This window comes from Lithobates pipiens, unplaced genomic scaffold (assembly GCF_037356315.1).
Source record: "Lithobates pipiens isolate NorthernLeopardFrog02 unplaced genomic scaffold, aLitPip1_a1.2 Scaffold_13, whole genome shotgun sequence".
NCBI classification, from domain to species: Eukaryota; Metazoa; Chordata; class Amphibia; order Anura; family Ranidae; genus Lithobates; species Lithobates pipiens.
This window is the reverse complement of record NW_027507718.1, coordinates 296,361,037-296,385,072: the sequence shown is the minus strand read 5'-3', so window position 1 is coordinate 296,385,072 and position 24,036 is coordinate 296,361,037. Positions and strand designations below refer to the sequence as shown.

The 24,036-nt window shown below is 41.3% G+C and overlaps 1 protein-coding gene across 1 annotated transcript in view; it reads right to left on the bottom strand.

Moving 5' to 3' along the window:
* SYNPO2 (synaptopodin 2) overlaps positions 1-24,036 on the bottom strand; it is a 355,380-nt gene that overhangs the window by 56,616 nt on the left and 274,728 nt on the right. The window contains exon 4 of the mRNA XM_077476817.1: positions 20,201-22,587. Within this exon, the coding sequence (XP_077332943.1) occupies positions 20,201-22,587 (2,387 nt within the window). The remainder of the gene's footprint in view (positions 1-20,200; positions 22,588-24,036) is intronic.

Genomic DNA, 24,036 nt, shown 5'->3' with positions numbered 1-24,036 from the left:
GAGTACTGTCCGTGACAGGCATCACGGCTGTGGTAGGCCTCACGACAGGAGCATGAGCAGCAAACTCCTCTGCAACCAAGCCCGTGGTCCAGTCCACACAAAAGGCCCTATGCGGCACAACAGGCTGTTCCACGCGGAATAAGTACTCCCCTTATCCCGTACAGTGGGCGAATGGCCGTGGACTTGTGGCCAGTCCTGCACACCTCCCACACAGCATCCCGAGGGCCCCAACCCCTCCCGAGGTGTACAGCAGGAAACGCCCCTGAGGTGCCAGGTTGAATTCTTGTGTCAGTGATCAAAGTCCCTGGGTGTCTCATACCCGCAGGGATACCCGCAGCTGGCATCCTGGGTCCCATGGCAGGCGATGTTCCCGGAACACCAAACATTCTCGTTAGCTTCACTCTCAATCTTATGCACAGCCTTCCTTCTCTCTCTTCCGCGACACTCCCACGTGGTGCCTCATGCAGGGAAAAGAGAAAGGCCAGACTCCTCCCACTGGCTCCTCTGGTCATGCAACTCGCAGGCTTTTTCCACCCAGAGTTTTCGCACCAACAGTGAATGTCAATCATTTTGGTGTTTCCAATATGGCATAGTCCAAATATTAAACCCTCTACCCGATAGTAGTCAAGTACACAGTTCTTTTGTTGCGAGGGGTAACATAAATCCTGGACTCGAGCCCCCACATGAAGCACTGACCCCCGAAGGAGAGGCTGATTTTATTGGGCTTAGCGTTACCCTTTTCACCTTGTATGCGTCAAGGGGTTTCCCGAGGTAGATGGCCCAAGAACTGTAGAGAATAACGCCAGATCCACTTAAAGGGATTTTTATTTGCGAAAAGTAGTTAACAACACAGTCTCTGAACATAGGGTTAGAGGGTTTAGGTAGAAAAAGTCCAGGTACTCTTAGTGCTAATTTGAGTATGAAAAAGTCTCTCACTTCAGCAAATCCAGAGAATAGCCATTCACAACTGGATCCTCACCCCCATTGGATAGTCCCTCTCTCACCAGGCCCAGCAGCCAAAAGGGGGTTCAACACAAGAACAAGTCTCCGCCACAGACTTTACTATGGAACACTTGAGAGAAACTTGGAAACTTGTAGAACACTCGTATGGTACCAGTATCTTGCAGTCGACCCGGCGATACAACATGAGATCGGATTCACTTGGGTCCTTCAACTTGACCAGGCTCTTATTGAGAAGCCAACTCTTGCGTGGCCTTCTCCCAAAGAGTCCTCCCCTGGATACCTTCACAGTTGCTGGGTCTCTCCACTAACAGAGACGGCACCCGACCACTTCCGAATCCTTCCTTCAGTTTCTTCACCTCAGGCTAGCCAGCCCCAAGACGTAAAATCGGGTGAATCCGCACCCCAGGCCATGGAAGTCCTGGGGGCTGGTCAGGAGGACCAGGAGCATACAGTCAGAACATACTTCTTGACCGGAACCCCCGAAAACATATGAAATCTGCACCTTAAGTACCCTCTCCCAGAAGGCACAGCAAGAATGACACTCCCACTGGGCTGGTTCTGAGAGAGAATAACCTTAACTAGACTGTGTTTCAATACCTGACAAAAGGGACAGCACCACCTATGGCCAGGCAGAACACCCTGCAGTCCAGTCAGACTGGTGCTGGGGTCAAAATTTAGAATGATTAAACCCAAAACCAAACTGCGGTTTAAGGGTAAAGTTAACTGACAAAAAACAGAGTGTGCTCTTCAGGAGCCGGTGCTACATATGCTTTGCATAGAGAAGCACAGAGCCCTTTTTGATGTCACTGTGTCCTAAATTAGGTATGTGTTGGGTTCTTGATTCAAAACTTCAAATTAACAAGTTCTTGTGAGTATTCACCCAAAGTGAAATGTCACTGCACTTATTATATAGGTTCCAATTATATAACACTGTACCAAAATGTTCATGAACTCAAAAAACTGTTTATTGTAGAATTGGGCAAACAGTCTTTATACAAATCCATTAATTAAAACACACAATGGCCATAAGTGTTCATAATGTGGCAAAACAGTTCCCAAAAAGCCTATTGTGTGAAATGACATTCAAGAGGAAGAGCTTACTTGGCTCCAGAATAAAGATGGTGGCCTGCCAGAGGCGAGGTTACAACTGGTAACTGCTAAATTAAATCCCGGTGGTGTGGGGACACAGATGCAAACCGGAGCACTGAAAGGAATACTGCTGTAGAACTGAAGATGTGGTTGAAGTTTGGCCGGTCTCTGGAGACAGCTGGATGTGATGTCAACAACCTAGAAGAGGAGCCGCCATCTGAAAACCAAGTGGGGCTGGAGTGCAAGCCAAACTGGAGTCAGAAGTAGGGTATGTAGGGCATATGCTTCCTGGCCGGCTTTTAATTTAATCTCTCCATACTGTCTCAGTCACATGACTTGACAAAGGGCCACGTCCAAAATGCATTGTCATGATGACAGCATAGCCTACTTCTGACTCCAGTTTGGCTTGCACTCCAGCCCTACTGCCCCGGAACCTGTACCATGTGATCGCTGTGACCAATCACAGCAGAAAACCCGATGATTGTACACAGTGGTTGGCTTCCATTCATTATATACTATTGTGTTGATCTCTGTGATTGGTAGCAGTGATCACACTGTACAGACAAGGCCAATCACAGCCCATCTGTACCATTTGATTAGCTGTGGTCAATCACAACTAATCACAATAGTTAACACTGAATGAATGGATTTTATTCAGAAAAAAATGCTTGCTTATAACAGTGAAAGCAGTGAAAAAAAGAACTATGGTAACACTCAAGCCCTTAATTCCGTCACTTCCGGGCTTTCATGACATCACATCCAGATCGCAATTCAGGCTTGGAATGCATGCCAATTCGAGTAAGGCATGCAGGGACTGGTTAAAGCTTCCTAAGTTGTATACACTGGTGCAAGTTCTGAGGCACTGCTGCTCTTCTGGCATTTTTTATATCACATTATGACCTTAAGGTCCTCAAAGATCGGGGTGAAACCCTAAAGAGAAACTGTCTGGGATAAACCAAAAATGCAGATTGACCCTCTGTAAGGGAGGGTCATTTGGGTCTGGTGAGTGTGCATTCTAGGAGGGACTGACTCACCCTCTCCTGCACCTTTCTGTTGGACGATCACCATGACCCACCTGCATGGAGATTGCATGTTCTCCCTGTGCTTGCATGGGTTTCCTCCCACACTGCAAAGACATGTTGGCAGGTACACTGGCTCCTGTATAAATTGGCCATGTGTATGTATGAATGTGAGTTAGGAACTTTATATTCTAAGCTCCTTGAGGGCAGGGACATATACGTTAAGCTCTGCAGAAATCGATGGAGCTATATAATTACCTGTAATAAATAAACTTTTTTAGGCTACTGCACTTGCATATGACAATAGCTGCTTGCACTGCCTTCCCCAAATAATTTTTTATAATAATTTAGCCTGGCAAAATTAACAGTAATGAAGCTACCGGTATAAAGCTCTTTTTTAACCAAATGTCTTAATGTTTGTTCATTAGATTTATTTTTATGGTCTATGCATTGCAATTCCTGCTGGTCGTATAAGCCTTCACTACAACCCCCTACATTACTTTCACAGCAAAAGTGCTCATTACTTTCTACTTTATGTCCCCAGTTGAATCAGGGGAGTCATCTCTTTTTGACGGCTCTGAATATTTTCTTGGAGATTTGTGTGCTGTGCGGTAAATTACACAATTTATCCAGACAGTCATGAATCACAAATGCGTCCTTTCTATGCACATTGGACAAATCTCTGCATGCATATATTCATTCATGTAAAGATAAATATTCACAAGATTGGTTTTCTAAGCAATTTGCTCTTTGCTACCTGCAATGCAATGCAATCTTGAGAACCAAGCTTAGTTTCTTGAGAAGCAGATGAAAGTGAAGTACAGCCTAATCATTTAGCCCACTGCATGACCCATGTATATAAAACAAGCTGTCACAAGTGTAGTTGTTTATCAGTTTGTCAGCTGTCTTTCCTTTAGCGACAGCCAAAAAATGTCACTTGTAAATTAAAATAAGTAAACATTGAGGTGTTGCGAAAGGCATCTTCACTCTAATGACCTTGCAGCAGTAAAGCATGATTTCTCTGAAAATCTTAAAGTGGTTATAAACCCTTGCATATGCCCAGTGAAGTGACCGGCCTCTGGTGATGCACAGAGATGAAGCAAATCCTCTTACATAAGTTGTACCTTTCTATCTGCAGTACTCTCCACATCTGTTCAAAGTGCTGAATTATAAAGCTTGTCTGAGGGTTCAGAAAAAAGGGGAGAGCTGAAGTTACACTCTGCAGAGCTCAGAGAGGAGAGCTCTGAGAGCTGATTGGACAGATAAGACACACTCACCTCAGCAGAGATGTTGCCGGCACTCCTTCCACCAGCTGTCTGTCTCTCATAACAACAGGAGTGTATTCCACCACAGAGGATCCCTATCCTGTACAGAGGTATAGAGGTTCACAAGTTAAGTGCATGTGAGGATCCCACGCAGAGTGCATGGCGGGTCCCACTCCATTACTGAGGAGTAGTAGTGGAAAATGCTTGACAGGTAGATGTGGACATATAGCCCAAGTTGGATGTGGACATTGGCTCAGGTTGTCCCTCCTAAATGCAGACTACACAGAAGTTGTGCATTGACCCAAGAAACCAAGAGATAACTAGAGAAAAGTTGCGGTGTCAGTGTGCATGGTGTATGTTCATCTCTAAGAGTGGATGCCCACCTTGAGGTTGAGTATTCCCTCACTGCAGTCTCAGCCTGGTTCCTAGGCATTGATGAAGACAACACAAAGCAAAGGTACCCCATGTGTGTGAGAAAAGCAGCCCTGTAACACAATGCTTAATGTAGGCCAGAAGAACCTACACAGGGTAGGCCTTCCATGTGACCCAGTGCTTGGTGTCCAACAAGTTAATGGGGAAACATGGAAGATGTGACAAACAACCTATCTACCATTGTAGGCCCCACCTTTCCATACACCCGACCTACAAGTACAAAAGAGAACCAAAAGAAAAACTCACATGAACTTATTATAGCTGAATCCAAATATGCTATTTTCTCCTTTTTACAATGTTTATTCCCATTTAAAGAAGAACTTTTACTCTCTTAATCAACATTGACTTTTTTTTTTTAATCCTTATGCTGCTAGTAAGGATGAGCCAAACACCTCCCGGTTCAGTTCGCACCAGAACCTGCGAACAGACCTAAACTTCGTGTGAACTTTAGAACCCTATTAAAGTCTATGGGACACGAACGTTCAAAATCTAAAGTGCTAATTTTAAAGGCTAATATGCAAGTTATTGTCCTAAAAAGTGTTTGGGGATCTGGGTCCTGCCCTAGGGGACATGTATCAATGCAAAAAAAGTTTTAAAAACTGAAGTTTTTTCGGGAGAAGTGATTTTAATAATGCTTAAAGTGAAACAATAAAAGTGTAATATTCCTTTAAATTTCGTACCTGGGGGGTGTCTACAGTATGCCTGTAAAGGGGCGCATTTTTGCAGTGCTTAGAACTGTCCCTGCACAAAGTGTCATTTCTGCAGTAAAAAAAGTCATTTAAAATCACTTGCGGCTATAATGAATTGTCGGCTCCCCGTAATACAGAGAACAGTCATTGAAAGTCATTGATAAAAAAAAAGCGTGGGGCTCCCCCAAATTCAATTACCAGGCCCTTCAGGTATGGTATGGATATTAAGGGGAACCCCGCATCAAATTTAAAAAAAAATTACGCGGGGTTCCCCCCAAATATCCATAGCAGACCCTTCAGGTCTGGTATGGATTTTAAGTGGAACTCCACACCAAATTTCTTTTAAAAAATGGCGTGGAGTTCCCAATAAAAATCCATACCAGACCCTTTATCCAAGCATGCAACCTGGCAGGCTGCAAGAAAAGAGGGGGAGGAGAGAGTGCCCCTCCTCCTGAACCGTACCAGGCCACATGCCCTCAACATTGGGAAGATGCTTTTGTTGAAGGGGCCTCATTCCCACAACCCTGGCCGGTAGTTGTGGGGGTCTGCAGGTGGGGAGCTTATCAGAATCTGGAAGCCCCCTTTAACAAGGGAACCCCCAGATCTTGGCCCCCCCATTTGAAATAAGGGAGTACAAAAGTACCCCTACCATTTCACAAAGTAAGTGTAAAAGAATGTTAAAAAAGACACACACACCGTTGCAAAAGTCCATTATTAAAATTTAAAAAAAAGATTCCAGCGGTGGTAATCCACTCTTGCTATCCAGCGATGGATGATCATCTCTCCGGGGTCCAGCGATGGCTGATCTTATCCAGCGACAGGTGATCTCTCCGTCCAGCGCAGCGCATCCATCCTCTGTCTCCACTGGCAGAGACACTGCGGGGACCCCGGCAGCCTGACATTTCTAACGCAGGTTTCCATTACATCAGAGGGGGGCGGGGTCACCCACAAGTCATTGGGGAAGCCAGGCTTTCCCACTTGCATCAGAGGGGGCAGGGTCAGGTGACGGGTGGCCCCGCCCTCCACATAAGAAATGTCAGGCTGCCGGGAACCCCGCAGTGTCTCCGCCAGTGGAGACAGAAGATGGATGCTCTGCGCTGGAGGGAGAGATCACCCATCGCTGGATCAGATCAGCCATCGCTGGACCCCGGAGAGATGATCATCTGTTACTGGATAGCAAGAGTGGATTACCACCACTGGAATCTTTTTTTTTTTTTTTTTAATAAAGGACTTTTTCAACGGTGTGTGTGTCTTTTTTAACATTCTTTTACACTTTCTTTGTGAAATGGTAGGGGTACTTTTATACCCCCTTACCATTTCAAACAGAGGGGCCAGGATCTGGGGGTCCCCTTGTTAAAGGGGGCTTCCAGATTCTGATAAGCCGCTGCCCGCAGACCCCCACAACCACCAGCTAGGGTTGTGGGGATGAGGCCCTTGTCCTCGTCAACATGGGGACAAGGTGCTTTGAGGGGTCACAGACCCCCAAAGCATCCTCCCGATGTTGAGGCCATGTGGCCTGGTACGGTTCAGGAGGGGGGCACTCTCTCATCCCCCCCTCTTTTCCTGTGGCCTGCCAGGTTGTGTGCTCAGATAAAGGGTCTGGTATGGATTTTTAGGGGGAACTCCACGCCATTTTTTTTTTATTTGGCGTGGAATTCCCCTTAAAATTCATACCATACCAGACCTGAAGGGTCTGGTATGGATATTTGGGGGGAACTCCACATCATTTTTTTTTTAAATTTGACGCAGGGTTCCCCTTAATATCCATACCAGGCCTGAAGGGCCTGGTAATTGATTTTTTTTATCAATGACGCTTTTTTTTTATCAATGACTTTCAACGACTGTTCTCTGTATTACGGGGAGCCGACAATTCATTATAGCCACGAGTGAGTTTAAATTACTTTTTTTCCTGCAGAAATGACACTTTGTGCAGGGACAGTTCTAAGCACGTGAAACATGCGCCCCTGTACAGGCATACTATACACACTGCCAGGTATGAAATTTAAAGAAATATTGCACTTTTCTTGTTTCACTTTAAGCATTATTAAAATCATTGCTCCCAAAAAAACTTCAATTTTTAAAACTTTTTTTGCATTGATAGATGTCTCCTGGGGCAGGACCCAGGTCCCCAAACCCTTTTTAGGACAATAACTTGCATATTAGCCTTTAAAATTAGCACTTTAGATTTCTCTCATAGACTTATACAGGGTGTTCCGCAGTTTTTCCATTTTGCCGCGAACATCCCAAATTGTTCACTGTTCGCCGAACAGGCAATGTTCGAGTCGAATATGAGTTTGACTCGAACTCGACGCTCATCCGTAGCTGCTAGCATTAATAAATTGGAAATTATATCATATAATTTTTTTTTATTACATTTCCTCAGTTACTTCCTGGTTTACAGGTCTAGGCAAATGATGTGATACATCCCAGGAATCTTCAGGAGGATAGGAGAGGAGGAGGGGTTTTCTCAGCAAAGCACACCTCCCTGCCTGCATGCCTGAGCTACGGACAGATGGATTCCAGGAACTAAATGCTAGTTAAATCATTTGCCCTTACTCAAGATGGCCATGACCATAAATGCTAGGGGGTGTTTTTCAAAGTGATTTCTCAGCAAAATAAAGCATGGAGACATGGAGGGATGGTTGAGTTTGCTTTTAATTCTAAAAATGAATAAAAGCGTTTTTGGTTTCTGGTGCTCTGATACAGTGTTGTCTGCTGTAATGTGAATTTACTCAATGGCATTCCATAATATTCTGTGTACAGTTTACATTCATGTTTGCTTATGCTAGCAATGTCATGTGTAATATAAAAGACAGCCCCACCTAAAACTTGTAAGCTACTTTTAGGTGGGCATGTTTAGCCATCCAGTGAGAGATCTCCTCTGGGATGACAGAGGATGAGTTACATCTCAATGATTTGTGTCCACAGCATCTTCCACAAGGGTGATATCAAAGGTGTTACTTTGCTGCAGCTGTTTATACACTCCCCTTTGTAGATGACTGACCAGGGGAACTTGACACTAATAGCTTGCTTTATGATGGCCATAACAGATGGGCAGAACTGGCAATTCTTATCATTGGTGTCCCTAAGAGAGGTTAAAAGTCAGCTTGAGATTTACCAGTAATTACACTACATTTAAATATAAGTTTTTTTTTTGTTTGTTTTTTGGAGCTGGCCCCAAACCCAAACCATTGTGCCTATATAATAATACCGTGTAAAGAAAAACAACTGAATAATAACCAATGCCAATCAAAAATCTGTTTTTCATTTATGTGTGTACGATATAAAAGTTTTCACAGGATATTGTACGCTACTAGTCTTTACTTATAGAACAATACATTGTGGCCTTGCTCTACACTGATAAATTAGATATATGCAATGCATACTTTGTCAATGTCTTTCAAATCTGTGGAAGGTTGGCACAGTTTTTTATGAGATTGTAGTATAATACCCAGAGACCGACTTCAATTCTGCATCCTCTTTGGGCCACATTTCCGGTGTCCTGCTTAACCATAAAATCCAAACTGAGTCCTTATTCAACAATTATATAAAATACAACCACATAAAAGGGTATTTCTTTACAGATAACGAATGTAAAATGATACTACAATTTTAATTACGGTATGTATCTATGTTCCTTTTCTGGCCATTACTGTTCATTTCTTGACGATAACTAAAAATTTTTTGTCTTTTAGGCTGGGTTCACACCATTGCGAATTGGATGTGGGGCAATTCTCAATAGCAGGAGATTTCAATCGGCTCTCTATGGGGCCGGTTCAAAAATCTCCGGTGCAAATTTGCTCAGGAACCCTGTGCATCTTTTAGTCCATTTCAGGTCCGAATTCAGCCAAAAATTAGGGCTGAAATCGGACCTGAAACGGTGAACCAGGAAGCATCGGTGATGGTGTGAACCCAGCCTTAAATAAGGGCATATTAAAAATGGTCTAGTCTGGATTTTGCTAAGTAAGCGACCGTCCTCATTATTTTGTTTTTTATGTCTTTAACTTGCTGATCACACTAAATTCCAATGAACTTTAGTAAAAAGTTCTCTGCAGCCTGACAGTTATTTCAAGTGTTACTCCATAAAAAAAAGATTGAGAAAGGCTAGTATATAGTGTATTTTTTTGTTGTGTTTTGTAGAGTTAATTTAGGAACATATAATTTATGGGAGGAGTTATTAGAGGACGTAGCCAAATGATATACATGTTGGTTTTTACCAGCCCACTGGCTTGCCACCTTCATCCACTCCTGTGCCTCCCTAAGCAGTATGTGCTTTAGCAGCTTACATAGAGGAAGGAGAAAATGAAACCCATGTGTCTGCTGTATAAATTATGCTACCTTGCTGACCCAATCCACTGCCGATTATTGATATTTAACCACTTGAGGACCGCCGTATTGCCAATGTACGTCAGCACAATGGCACAGGCAGGCACAATCACGTACATCTACGTGATTGCCTTCCAGCGGGTGGGGGGTCCGATCGGACCCCCTCCCGCTGGTTACGGCGGTCCGATTCGGTCCAGGAGCGCTCCGTGATGAGGGGATGGCCGTTGGTTTTCGGCCACCCCCTCTGGATCGCTCCTGGCCAATGAGAAGCTTCCTCCCCTGTGTATTGTTTACACAGGAAGGAGGAAGTGATGTCATTCTCCTCGGGGCGGTCTTTTTGACCGGACTACGAGGAGAAAAGTAAAAGTAAGTGTGCACCAACACTACACTGACATGTAGGTACACACAGGCACACAAACCCCCCCCGATCCCCCCCCCCGATCTCCCCCCGATCCCCCCCCGCCCCCCCTCCCCCCCCAGTCACAGTGTCACTGATTGCATTGATCATTTCTTTACTGATCAATGCATTCAGTGTCAGTTGTGACAGTAAAAACTGTCAGGACAGTTAGTGTTAGGTCCAGGGTAGCCCCCTATCACCCCCCAATAAAGATTTAACCCCCTGATTGCCCCTAGAGTTAACCCTTTCACCCCCTTTTGCCAGTGTCACTAAGCGATCATTTTTCTGATCGCTGCATGTGTCGCTAGGTAGCTAGTTATTTTTTTAGGTTCACCGCCAGGTTTTTATATCGCTAGGTACCCCGATATACTACCCAATAATGGTTTTAACCCCTTGATTGCCGCTAGTTAACCCTTTCACCCCCTTTTGCCAGTGTCACTAAGCGATCGTTTTTCTGATCGCTGCATCAGTGTCGCTACAGTCGCTAGGTAGCTAGTTATTTTTTTAGGTTCACCGCCAGGTTTTTATAGCGCTAGGTACCCCGATATACTACCCAATAATGGTTTTAACCCCCTGATTTCTGCTAGTTAACCCTTTCACCCCCTTTTGCCAGTGTCACTAAGCGATCGTTTTTCTGATCGCTGCATTAGTGTCGCTACAGTCGCTAGGTAGCTAGTTATTTTTTTAGGTTCACCGCCAGGTTTTTATAGCGCTAGGTACCCCGATATACTACCCAATAATGGTTTTAACCCCCTGATTTCTGCTAGGTAACCCTTTCACCCCCTTTCACCAGCGATCACAGTATAAGTGTCACTGGTGACGCTGGTTAGCCAGTTAGTTATTTAGGTTCCCCGTCAGGTTTTTATATAGCGCCAGGGACCCCCATATACTACCTAATAAAAATTTGAACCCCCTGATTGCTCCTAGTTAACCCTTTCACCACTGATCACCGTATAAGTGTTACGGGTGACTCTGGTTAGTTTGTTTTTTATAGCATCAGGGCACCCACCATTTATTACCCAATAAAGATTTAACCCCCTGATCACCCGGCGGGTGATATCAATTAGGTTTTAGGGTCAGGGTCTGCGTCGCCCCAGGCAGCGCTAGGTTAGTGCCAGTACCGCTAACACCCACACACAAAGCATACACCTCCCGTAGTGGTATAGAATCTGAACAGATCAATATCTGATCTGATCAGATCTATACTAGCGTCCCCAGCAGTTTAGGGTTCCAAAAAAACGCATTGTTAGCGGGATCAGCCCAAATACCTGCTGGCACCTGCGTTTTGCCCCTCTGCCCAGCCCACCCAAGTGCAGTATCGATCGATCACTGTCACTTACAAAACACTAAACACATAACTGCAGCGATCGCAGAGTCAGGCCTGATCCCTGCCATCGCTAACAGGTTTTTTGGTAGCATTTTATATTCAAATCCGGAAGGCAGTGCTTGGTTTTCGGGGTCCCGTACGTGGCTAGGCTCCCAAAAAGTCCCCCACATGTGGTATCCCCGTACTCGGGAGAAGCAGCAGAATTTATTTTGGGGTGTAATTTGACTTCTGCCCATAGCATGTGTGAGCAATATATCATTTAGTGACAACTTTGTGCAAAAAAAAAAAAAGTTTGTAATATTCCCGCAACTTTTGGCAAAATATAAAATATTCCATGGACTCAACATGCCTCTCAGTAAATAGCTTGGGGTGTCTACTTTCCAAAATGGGGTCATTTGGGGGGGTTTTGTGCTATTTTGGCATTTTATGGACTTCGAAACTGTGATAGGTAGTGAGGAGTTAAATCAAAAATTTGCACCCTTAGAAATCCTGAAGGTGGTGATTGGTTTTCGTGGTGCCGTGCGCGACTAGACTCCCAAAAAGTCCCACATATGTGGTATCCCCGTACTCAGGAGAAGCAGCAGAATGTATTTTGGGGTGTCATTTCACATATGCCCATAGCATGTGTGAGCAATATATCATTTAGTGACAACTTGGTGCAAAAAAAAAAAAGTTTGTAATATTCCCGCAACTTGTGGCAAAATATAAAATATTCCATGGACTCAACATGCCTCTCAGTAAATAGCTTGGGGTGTCTACTTTCCAAAATGGGGTCATTTTGGGGGGTTTTGTGCTATTTTGGCATTTTATGGCCTTCGAAACTGTGATAGGTAGTGAGGAGTTAAATCAAAAATTTGCACCCTTAGAAATCCTGAAGGTGGTGATTGGTTTTCGGGGTGCCGTGCGCGACTAGACTCCCAAAAAGTCCCACACATGTGGTATCCCCATACTCGGGAGAAGTAGCGGAATATATTTTGGGGTGCAATTCCACATATAACCATGGCTTGTGTGAGCAATATATCATTTAGTGACAACTTTTTGTAAAAAAAATTTTTTTTTTTTTTTTTGTCATTATTCAATCCCTTAGGACAAAAAAAATAAATATTCAATGGGCTCAACATACCCATCAGCAATTTCCTTGGGGTGTCTACTTTCCAAAATGGGGTCATTTGGGGGGGATTTGTACTGCCCTGCCATTTTAGCACCTCAAGAAATGAGATCGGCAGTCATAAATTAAAAGCTGTGTAAATTCCAGAAAATGTACTCTAGTTTGTAGACGCTATAACTTTTGCGCAAACCAAAAAATATACGCTTATTGACATTTTTTTTACTAAAGACATGTGGCTGAATAAATTTTGCCCTCAATGTATGACTAAAATTTAGTTTATTCGATTTTTCTTATAACAAAAAGAAGAAAATATCTTTTTTTTTCAAAATTTTCCCTCTTTTTCCATTTATATCGCAAAAAAAAAAAATCGCAGAGGCAATCAAATACCATCAAAAGAAAGCTCTATTTGTGGGAAGAAAAGGACGCAAATTTCGTTTGGGTGCAATATTGCATGACCGCGCAATTACCAGTTAAAGCAGCGCAGTGCGAAATTGCAAAAAGACCTCTGGTCCTTAAGGTATTTATTGGTCCGGAGCTGAAGTGGTTAAAACCACTATCTTCAGGAAAAGTCATAAAGGGGTAACTATGAGAATTTATTTAGAACCAGGATGGTTTATTCATTTTTTTCATTCAGCATTAAGCTGTACAATTTCAAGGCTATCTTTATACTAGTAAATCTTCCTACTTAATTAAACAAATGAACCATGACTGTATGGAAACTATAATCTTTGCTACAGTCCTGCTATTACTGTTATGAATCTCTATTGTATTCACTCGAACTGGGTCTGGAAATTCCAGCATTTTTTTTTTCCCCCAGGAGTAGACTCCTTTACCCCTGCCAAGTAGGGGCCAGGATAATATATAACCTGCACCAATGAAGGAAATTGAGTAAATAAGTTAAATATAAAAATGTGAATGCCTGCATTAGCTTCATTGCATCCAATGCCTAATAACCTGGTGCCTGGCAGCACCTGGCCTGTGTTTGGAGTTGGGCATCTATTTTATTTTGAACCTGGCTCCTGGCAGCACCTGAACTGTGTTAACTTGGGTATTCATTTTATTTAAACCTCTTCTCTTGAAACAATTGTTGGGTGATGACAGGTATCAACACAGCTGAGGACCCACATGCTTCTATATCTCCAGCCATGGGTGTCCCAACTAGAGTTGCCACCTCATCCCTTGAAACCCGAACACCTTTGAATTACACAGGTTCTGATGCTGATTAAATGCAGATAAGGCACCAAGTGAGTTTAATTACCACCTTAATGAGCCACGGAACCTGTGAAATTAATATGTGTTCGGGTTTAAAGGGATGAGATGGCAACTATAGTCTCAACCTGTGTGCCTGGTGTGCTAAGATGGTCCTAATGGGGGGGAGATCCAATGTTTTTTTTTAAATATATATATATATATATATATATATATATATATATAAAGAAACAATTTTAAGTGACGTACTGGTGGATACAAGCCCAAAATGTAGTCCATAGGAGTGCAGCAGGCATATTGTAGGCACCTGTGACAAGTATTCCTAAAAAAAGACTGCATTTTATTAACCTCCCTGGCGGTATGATTCAGTCTGGAATTAGGCGCTGAAAGCGGTACAATTATTTTGCATGGAAATCTGGCGTTTTATTTCGTAGTCCTGTAATTTTTAGGAATAACGCTCTTAAATCTCTTCAAACCAGAGTCTAGTAGACATCCCGGGTATGATAAAGTTTATAATATAATAAAGAATAATAAAAATTATTCAATAATGTAATCAAATCCTAAAACACTGAAAAAGGGACACTTTCTGGTTGCTATGAACAATCCAGGCAGAAAAAACGGTATTTATAATATAAAAGTGCATGCAGGGCACTGCACAGACCACTAGGGACAAAGGGGGTGGGTAATTTTTAATACAGCACTGTAATCTGTAAGATTACAGTACTGTGTGTGTTTTGTGTGTTTTTACTTTTTTGAATTTCCCGCCATTCTCCGCTCCCGTGCGCCGTAACGTCGAAGGGAACGGAGCTCGGCGGCATTCGGCACTGTGAATCGAGCGGAGGACAACTCGATCACACAGCGCGGGGGACATCGCTGGATCCAGGGGACAAGGTAAGTAAGTCTCACTGTGTCCTCCCCTGCATCCAGCGGTGCGATCCCGAGTCTGGCTCGGGGTTACCGCTCCTGCTAGTAAATTCCCAACCCGAGCCAGACTCGGGATTACCGCTAGGGAGGTTAATTACAAAAAAAATGATAGCACAATATATTCTATATATATATTGTGAGAGTCCGAGGCCCTGACGCTGTGAAAATGGTTGCTAAAATGACAGAGGATTCTCAGAGGTGCAGTTTGAGAAGCTCCAGCATGTGAGCAGACAAAACTGTGTTAAGTTTTCTCTAGGTTTGATAGTGCTGGGTCAGAGCCTATAGTTTGACAGGTCTAAAGTGTCTTGGGTGGGACGGAACCTTCAATCCTGTGTCTGGAATTGAGAGGCACCTGCAGCCTGTGTGATTGCACAGGTGTGGCATTGTCATTATTAACCAAGTTTGAGCATAGCTCAGAGCAGGTTACATTGTTGTGAATTTTAACGTATTAATCTAAAATTAGAGATTTCAATTTTACAGAAATACAAATATATAAAAAAAAGGAAATTTTAGGACAAAACAGCCAATTGTTTTTTTATGGTAAGTTATCAGTTGCTGTCATCACGGTTCCTTTGTTCTCTATTTGGTGGTTCACTGACCTTTAACAAGCATACGCATATCATTTGTCTGGAGAACCAATAAAACATCTGTTTTATGTGACTTAGGCCCCTTTCACATATGGTCCACCATTTGTCAGTTTTTCATCCATCCATTGACGGATGAAAAATGGACATCAGTGCATCTCGATGGAAAAAAAAGTTGTAAATGGATGAGCATCTGTTTACATCCATTTCTGTCAACATCTGTTTTTTGGAATGCATCAAAGCCCTATTTTTCTTCCGTTAAGAAACCGATTCAACGAAAAGTGGATGTAAACGGACAAACAGCCTGTTTTTGCATGAAACTGGACTCAAGTGGTTAAAGACTCTAGCTGGTGGATATAAAAAACTGACGTAAAAAACGGATGTAAACTTCCTCCTTGTTTTCTTTAAAAAATCCTGACTGAACTGATAAAACAAATGGTCCGCATGTGTGAAAGGGGCCTTATTGGGGTGGATTTACTAACAGACTGTGTACACTGCAAGTGCAGTTGCCCCAGAGCTTAGTAAATTAAGGGAAGCTCACCTGATTTCCATCATCCAATCACGTGCAAGCAGAAATGCAGCTTTTTCATTTTCTTTGTATGCGATTGGATATTCTTTGCAAAGTGAAACTTCATCTCATTTACTAAGCTCTGGAGCAACTGCAAAGTGCACCGTCTATTTGCCTTTGGTAAATCCACTCAATTACTGGTAAAGGAAACACAAGTATGACATCTTGAAGCTTACATCTTCAAAAACAAGTTATTAGTGGCTGGCCGGTTCCCATTAACATCAATTTTCTACATCCACTATTATGGAATTTTAGTATTCCAAAGTGCTTTGGGGATTCTCATTAAGGATCGATGCTTCAGTTTTTTTTGCTACAAAACACCTAATAGTCACAAAAAAATAGTTCTAAATACAGAATTCTCTTTAAGGTGATTAAACTACATTATTAGTCATGCACTGAAATAAAAGGTAGGAGACAGAAAAAGAAGACAGAAATATTCTTTTTTTTAATGTTAAAGTGAAAAATACAGCAAATCAACAGTGGAAAAATGAAAATGTGCAGCAAACGTTGAGATCATTCAGAATTTGCCTATAATGTGTACAAGAATGTAACCAGTGCATGAGGAGATAAAATCTAAGACTTGTAAAGAAAAAAACTGAGAGACTACTTATGAAAGGTCTATTCACATTTGTGCATGGACAATAATGCATGCTCTTTCGTGTGGTGAGATGCAAAGAATGAATAATTTTTCTGTACTATTATTGCTAATGCTAATTCTGAGCGACACCACAATGCAATGTACATTTATTCCATGCATTGCAGTTACCACAATGTGAAAACAGCCTATAGGTTTGACAGGCCTGTAATCTGTCTTTTTGTTTTCAGACAGTCAGGATTAAAGGTGCAAAAACCTTTTATGGAGTTATCACATCCATTTCTCTGGTTTTACAGTAAAAACATAGGTTTTCTGGTCTTCCACCTCATGGCAATTTTTATTTTACCCAAATTTCCCAAAATAATTGATCATGGGAACAGTGGTAAATCAGAAATCAATTTTAAACATACTTAAAGGTTTTTGTACATCATGGTAAGGACCCCTTGCTAAATCACCAAAGGCTGAAAGTGCAGAGAGTTAGCTTACAGCCTTGGTTAATCAGGCCATTAGTTTCCAGTTACTTGAAAGCCACCTCTTATATGTGTAATTTAAAAACATGCCATCCAAGTACAGCACACATACTTTCATTAATTAGTGTGTGATGAAATCAGATAGCTTATCTATCCATCCAACTGGCTTCAAAAGGGCATGCTTACTTGCTAGCATTGCTAGATTTGCCCTGAGGACAGTGATCTGCAATCTTCAAACTAGAAAAGTTTTCTACTAGGGTTGGCAAGTGGAGGAGGGCCTTCTATTGCTGATTACTTTCCATCTTTCTCAAGTGGCAAAGAAGTGGACCCTAGCAATTACTGCAAGTAGGCGTGGAAATTACCATAATAAAAGGCATATTAATTTTGTTGGGCAACTTGTTTAATTAACTGAATAATTAAATTATAAATTGATCAAAGCATCCTACCTAGACAACTAATACCAAAGGAAAACCACAAGTTCTGATGGGACATGCACATCACAAAGTGATATGGTGAACAGGCAATGATTCATAAAGCAACATGTTTAAGGGTCTTATTTTAGTACTTGATAATATCTGTACTTATGTAGCCACAGCACAAAACTGGCACGTGGTTTCATTTTTGCAATCCAATAAAATCTGATAGGAGCTATGTGTGCAGATTATATTCTGGGCTACAGAAGAATAAACTTGCAATGCATTTACATTTTTATTACTGAGTGCTGACTACTAAGTGCAATTGGTTTGACCCTAATGTCTGTTGGACTGTAGTCATATTTAGACACCCTCCATAATATAACATACTATTAATGTATAATGTAATAATGTAATATATAAATGTATAATGTAAAATACTATTTTAGGTGTTTTGGGTGATGTTTTTTCTTTTAAAAAGTAACATTACATTTATTTTTCTGATTTTATCTCTTCTTACTGTATTCGTCAGTTTTCAAAACTAACAGGTTACATTCTTGTAAGTAGGGCAGCATTTCTGATTACAGAAAGATTACAGAAGTGGATGGTAGAGTAAAAAAAAAAAAGTGACATAAAGATAATGACAAACGTTGAGAAATAAAATGTATATGAAAGCAGCAAAAATGCCAGAGACTCAAAAACATACACTACTAATATCTCAGGCTTGAAGTTTGCAGAACTGCAAAGCATCTTCTGCTATGAGGGTGTATACAAAGTCTGTCTTCCTAGTTTATAGGCTCAATAAAATACATTTTTAAATGTTCCTTGTACAATTCACATGAAAAAAGTAGGTAAGCGTACATGATGGATCTTTATGGTAGAAAAACCCATATTGCATAAAACTACCCCAGCATTTATGTACTGTAAGACATCCATTTTGTGTGCTATGTCTAAGCCAAAGCAACTCTGTTGTTAAAATAAAAAAAATGAAAAACAGACTGTCTGTAAAGGAGTAATATTTACAAGTCCCGGCATTGGTGGCATTGCTTTCCTACACAGCTACACCAGCTAAAAAATAATCTCCATCACCTGCCATTTCTGGTTAATTAGGATACCTGCGTCCCCTGCTGCACATTGTGGTTTCCCTGTTGGCCACTTCATTACTACAGCTCTGCAGAAACGCAGTGGTGAGCTAGGGGCCAATGGGAGGAACCAAAGCACACAGTGGGGGACGCAGATATCTGACACACCAGGAAGTGTTGGATGCTGGCATTTTATTTTTATTTTTTTTGGTCACTGTAGCTTTGCATGTGAACAAAGACTGGAGTACTATTGAGACTAGTAAGAATTAATACTCTTCTGTTGGCTGTTTTTTTAAGTTTTTTACAGAGTTGCTTTAAAAAGGTAATCTGTCACCAAAGCAAGCATAGATTTGAATGTTTTATAACTAAAAATAAATGCCTTTTATATTTTATAATGTAATGCAATCCTGTGTTACAGTAGACAGTACTGTAAAATGTACGGACTTAACCTGATCACAGTGATCGGGTGGCCTGTGCGTGAAACAAGGTTTCTATTTTTTTAAATGGCTTTGACCAGTCTTCTAAATGCATATATACAGGAAAAATCCTTCTCATTATTTCATAAAATTACAATTAATTATTATAGTGCTTATCGCTGGTGTAGGGTATAATAATAATAATAATAATAATAATAAAATAAAAAAATATATAGGGAAAAGGTTTAATTGCATTTCACAGATGTAGCACTATAAAACCTCTCTAAAAAAACTCCAAAAAAACTACCAGTCAATAAAACCATTTATGTCAGATCCCAGATCATCCTTTGTTACTAGAACCCCACACAAGTGAGTTGTCTTAGTGACAGCAGATGTCTACTTATTATATACATGACTCATACACCTCATAGTAGTTTCAGTTCATGATAGATAAATAAAACATTTACTCAGCGCCCACTAGCATACGCATCACTTATAAATTGCCTTGATTATATTTCTGTTGTACAGCTACACTTTCATTTAGGGAACCTTTAAATGTTTATTATAAGCTACAAACTTTTAAAAATACCTGTTTTAAAGAATTTGAATAAATTCTAATATGGTTCTATGTTGTAAACAGCAGCCAAAAAAGTGTGGGTGTGAAAAGTCTACTATGTGAGCTGTTTTCACTGAATATTACCGTAATTCAGAATGTAATGATCAATATATTATATAAGAAGTGACCCAACACTTGCCCTTCCCTATTTTTCTTATTACATACTTTGTATACAACACCTTTCAATTATTTAAAAATAAAAACTCATTCTTTGGTTACAGTCAAATTGCCCACACAAAACACCTATCTACATTATCAACCTTCTTTTTAGTTATGGACCATTTTACACTGCTCTCTACTGCAGTTGCAAAATTTGAAAAAAAAAAAATACTGGGGAACTGGGTCAATTAAGTTATGTATGTACAGTAGCATTGTATTTAGTGAGTAAGATTCTAATATATTATAAAGCATAAACAGTACAGTCCTGCTTACTTAATAGTATACAACTGTAGGCATCCGTTTGGGGCATCTAGTATTGGTAAGTACTGCAATGAAGTTCTAATGATAGGTAAACCAGTGTGCAATTTATTTTAAAAGAGTTGAGTGATTTGGACCCAGATTAAAAGGATGCTACAATGTAATGGTATTAAGTAAACTCAGAACAAACAGTATGTCAGGTCGCCACCACTGCAAACTATTCTATTCCTTTTCAGCTGAAAACATATTTCCAAAATAAAACTATTCTTCACCAACTTCTGGTTTCCACACCTGGGCTGTCACACCAGCTTTCTTTGCAGAAAATTTAGGCCTCGGAGGAGCGATCAGTTGTGTGATCGGTGATTCTTGTCTAGGCTGCATTGGATAGCTGATTCTGTGGGTTTCACTGGATGGGTTTAACGCAATGGACTGGTAGGAAGGTTGTGTATTGTAGACTGGCTGAGAATTTTCAGGTGGTGGTACGAAACTACTACTAGGAGCAGTATTCACTGGCTTATTGAACTTTGCTTGCTTGGTAGAAGAACTAAAGTCTGACTTAGTGTTTTTCTTCGGAGCTTCAGTATCAGAGGCACTGTCAGATGGTGGTTGAAAAGTAAACAAGGACGAATTAAGCTGATATGGTTGATGTTTCATGACCTGAAGAGCACTGAGTGTTTTGGTAGGCTTTTTCTTGGCAGCTGAAGATCCCGTTTTAGAAACAGATTTGTTTGCGGCAGTGGGATAAAGTGGTGACTGGATTGGATTATATGCTAAAGGAGGAGGTGCTCGAACATTGGATGAATATTTCCAAGATGGTGGTAAAGAAGGAGTAGGAGAGAGTGGTCGAGCTGCTTTTTCTTGCACTGTAGTTGAATCCACTACAAATTTTTCCATTCGGGACTGTCTCCTTGCAAATAACTCAGCTCCTTTACCTCTCAAGGCTGGCATTTCATAAGCTGTTCCAACAGCAGATGTTCCTGATGGAGTAGTAGGAGGTGTTTTTGGTGTATACAGTTGATTTGCTACTGGAACTGTTGCGTGAGGGCCTCTTAAGGGGCCTGATAAATTAAGAGAGGTCGGGGGATTGTAAGAATTATATTTTGGTTGCGCTACATTAGCTTCCACAGGGGCTGCATTTTGAGGAGAATTTTGACTTGAAACCACTTGTGGTGCTGGAGCAGTGGTTGGCGGTGACCATATTGGAGCAGCAGTTTGAGGGTTGTAAGAATTATAGTTTGGTTGTACAGCATAAGCTTCAACAGGGGATGCACTTTGAGGAGGATTTTGAATTGAAAACACTTGTGGTGCTGGAGCAGCAGTTGGCGGTGCCCATACTGGAGCAACAGTTGGAGGGTTGTAAGAATTATATTTTGGTTGTACAGTATTAGCTTCAACAGGGGATGCCCTCTGAGGAGGATTTTGAATTGAAAACACTTGTGGTGCTGGAGCACCAGTTGGAGGTGCCCATACTGGTGAAGTTGGCATTGCTGTAGGGGACTTAACTGAAGGTTTTGGGGCAACAGGCGGAGGAGTTTTTTGCTTGCCAGCATGGACGTGCATAAAGTTACATGCCTCTGCTCCTAGACTAAGGTAATCTTCTTCAGGTCCAGACTCATTACCAGTGTTACGTTTGCCTTCTCTGGTCTGAACAAGAGAAAGAAGCTCAGGATTTGGATTTATTTTAGGCAGTTCTTTAAAAGTGAACATAGGTTTTGTGCTCCTTCGTTTTGCTTCCTGTAAAATTCCTGTTTTGTTGGCTGGAACTGAGATTCGTTCATCTCTAGAAGCTATTTGTTCTGTTGAAAATGATGGAGCCCACACAGCTGCTTGGGCTTTGGCAGACACTGGTGAAGACACATGAAACCTTGGCTCAGGGGGTGGAGTAACTGATGAGTAAGGGGGTGGTGCAGGCACATCTGACATTGGACTTGCTATATTTCTAGTAGGAGAAAATGGTATTGCGGCCCTATTCTGTAATCCCCCAAAAGGTTTTGGGGTTCTGTTAGATGGAGGCTGAAGTGAAGGGATTGACTCATGTGCTCCAACAAAACCATTCTGAACTCTTGTTTGGCTATTGCTGACCTCAATATAACTTTTACTCACACAGCTCTGCATTTTTATGCTCTGCTGTTGCTGTGTCTGAAGTGAAATAGTATTATTTACATTCTCTATGACAGACACCTTTTCTTCGATACTATGTTTCCGGAGTTCTTCTTGCTCTGCTGAAATCTGATCCATCCTCTGCTTCCTTCTTGCAAACATAAGGACCCCTTTACCTTTGGTCTCTGGAAGCTCCTCCATTGCGTCACCACTATTAAGTTTCTTTTCAAACTCTACAAGTCCAGTATCCCAGTCAAATGTTACAATTTTTGTGTCGTTTTCAGGGTCTGAAAAAAAATCGTCATCTAGATCTGACTCACTGGCCCCATAAAATGTAACATTGAAAGTATTCTCTTTATTCTCTTCGTCCTCGTCTTCGCTGTCCACCTGCCTTTCTAGTTCACCAGTACCGTAGCTTGTCAAAGTAAATTTCCTGGCCCTTTGGCGACGCTTCTTAAACATCAACACCCCCTTGGAATTGGGGTTTGGGGCAGCTGTCAGCAGCAAGGCAATACTTTTACATTTAGACTTGGCTTCTTTAACTTGCTTTTCGGAGAGGCTTTCACTGCGCCTAAGCTCTAAAAATAGATTTGGAGAGAAAAACAACGATTAAGTCTTTTGCTATACATTATATCTTACATCATTTGAATAAATAACTCACATAATGAAAATACCTTTAGCTATAAGCTGTTCGTAACCCAAATGACAAAATTTAATTAGGAAATGGTGGATATTATGGATACAGGGTGGAACTGGGAACATTTGGTTTGTGGGACAAATAGAATTAATTGTCCCTAGGGACAATATTTTTTGGGCTAAATAAAGTGTACAATGTAAAGTGCACCCTGGTGTTGCAGTACTTGGTGAGCAAGGTAAAGGGTGGTTGTTAGAAAAAGGATATCGTTTATATATCCAACTTCTTACTACTTTTAGCAGCTGCCCTCTATTTCGGCTCTTGAAATTCATTCACATTACATCTCAGAGCTGCAACAGAAGAATTCTATCTGTTCGAAGCTGTGATCACAGGTCTGGGGATCAAGTAACTATATAATGGTCACCACGTGTCATTGACTGTAGGTCCAGCTCTGATCAATATCTTAATTGTGAAGTATCTGCACTAAGGGTTACTAGCACAAAAACACTTATGCTGCATACACACGGTCAAAAAGTGTGATGGGAGCTTTTGGTTGGATATTCCGACCGTGTGTATGCTCCATCCAACTTTTTCTGTCTGAATTTCCAAAAGAATTTCCAAAAGATTGAGAGCTGGTTCTCTATTTTTCAGACGGAAAAAGTTCTTGACGGAAATTCCGTTCGTCTCTATGCAATTCCGACACACAAAAAAACGCATGCTCGGAAGCATCAAACTTAATTTTCTCAGCTCATCGTAGTGTTGTATGTCACCGCGTTCTTGGCAGTCGAAAGTTCTGAGAACTTTTGTGTGACGTGTGTATGCAAGCCAAGTTTGAGCATAATTCCGTCGGAAAAAACATCCAAGATTTTTCCGACCGAAATCCCGCTCCCGGTGTATGCAGCGCATAACTGATACTGGTCCAGGGGCCAGTACTACCCTGTCCCCAGATCCTCTATCCAAAAGCTTTTGAAATGTTTTCTTTTCTCCTTATCTAATTTTTTTTTTCGCCAGCATTGTCTGCCTACCCCTTCCAATGCATGAACATATGCTCAGGAAATACAAACATGTAAGTTCGTGAAACAATTGTTTAAAAAAAATACTTTCTAGAGAAGCACATCTTATATCTATGGCCAGATTTACATTTGGAGAACTGCATTGAATATATATTTGCACTATTGTACTTTACATGCATTAGTGTGTTATGGTGCCATTCATTTTCAATAAGACAGCTATTTATTATATTGGTTGTTGTGGTCACACAAGTGTCTGTAGATGTCATGAAACGTATTTATTAAAGTATTGGTACTATGGACTAGCTTCATAATCACTAATTATCAAATTCAAATTTGTCTATTATTTTCCAAGGCAGGTTTTAATCCAACATTGGGGGTTC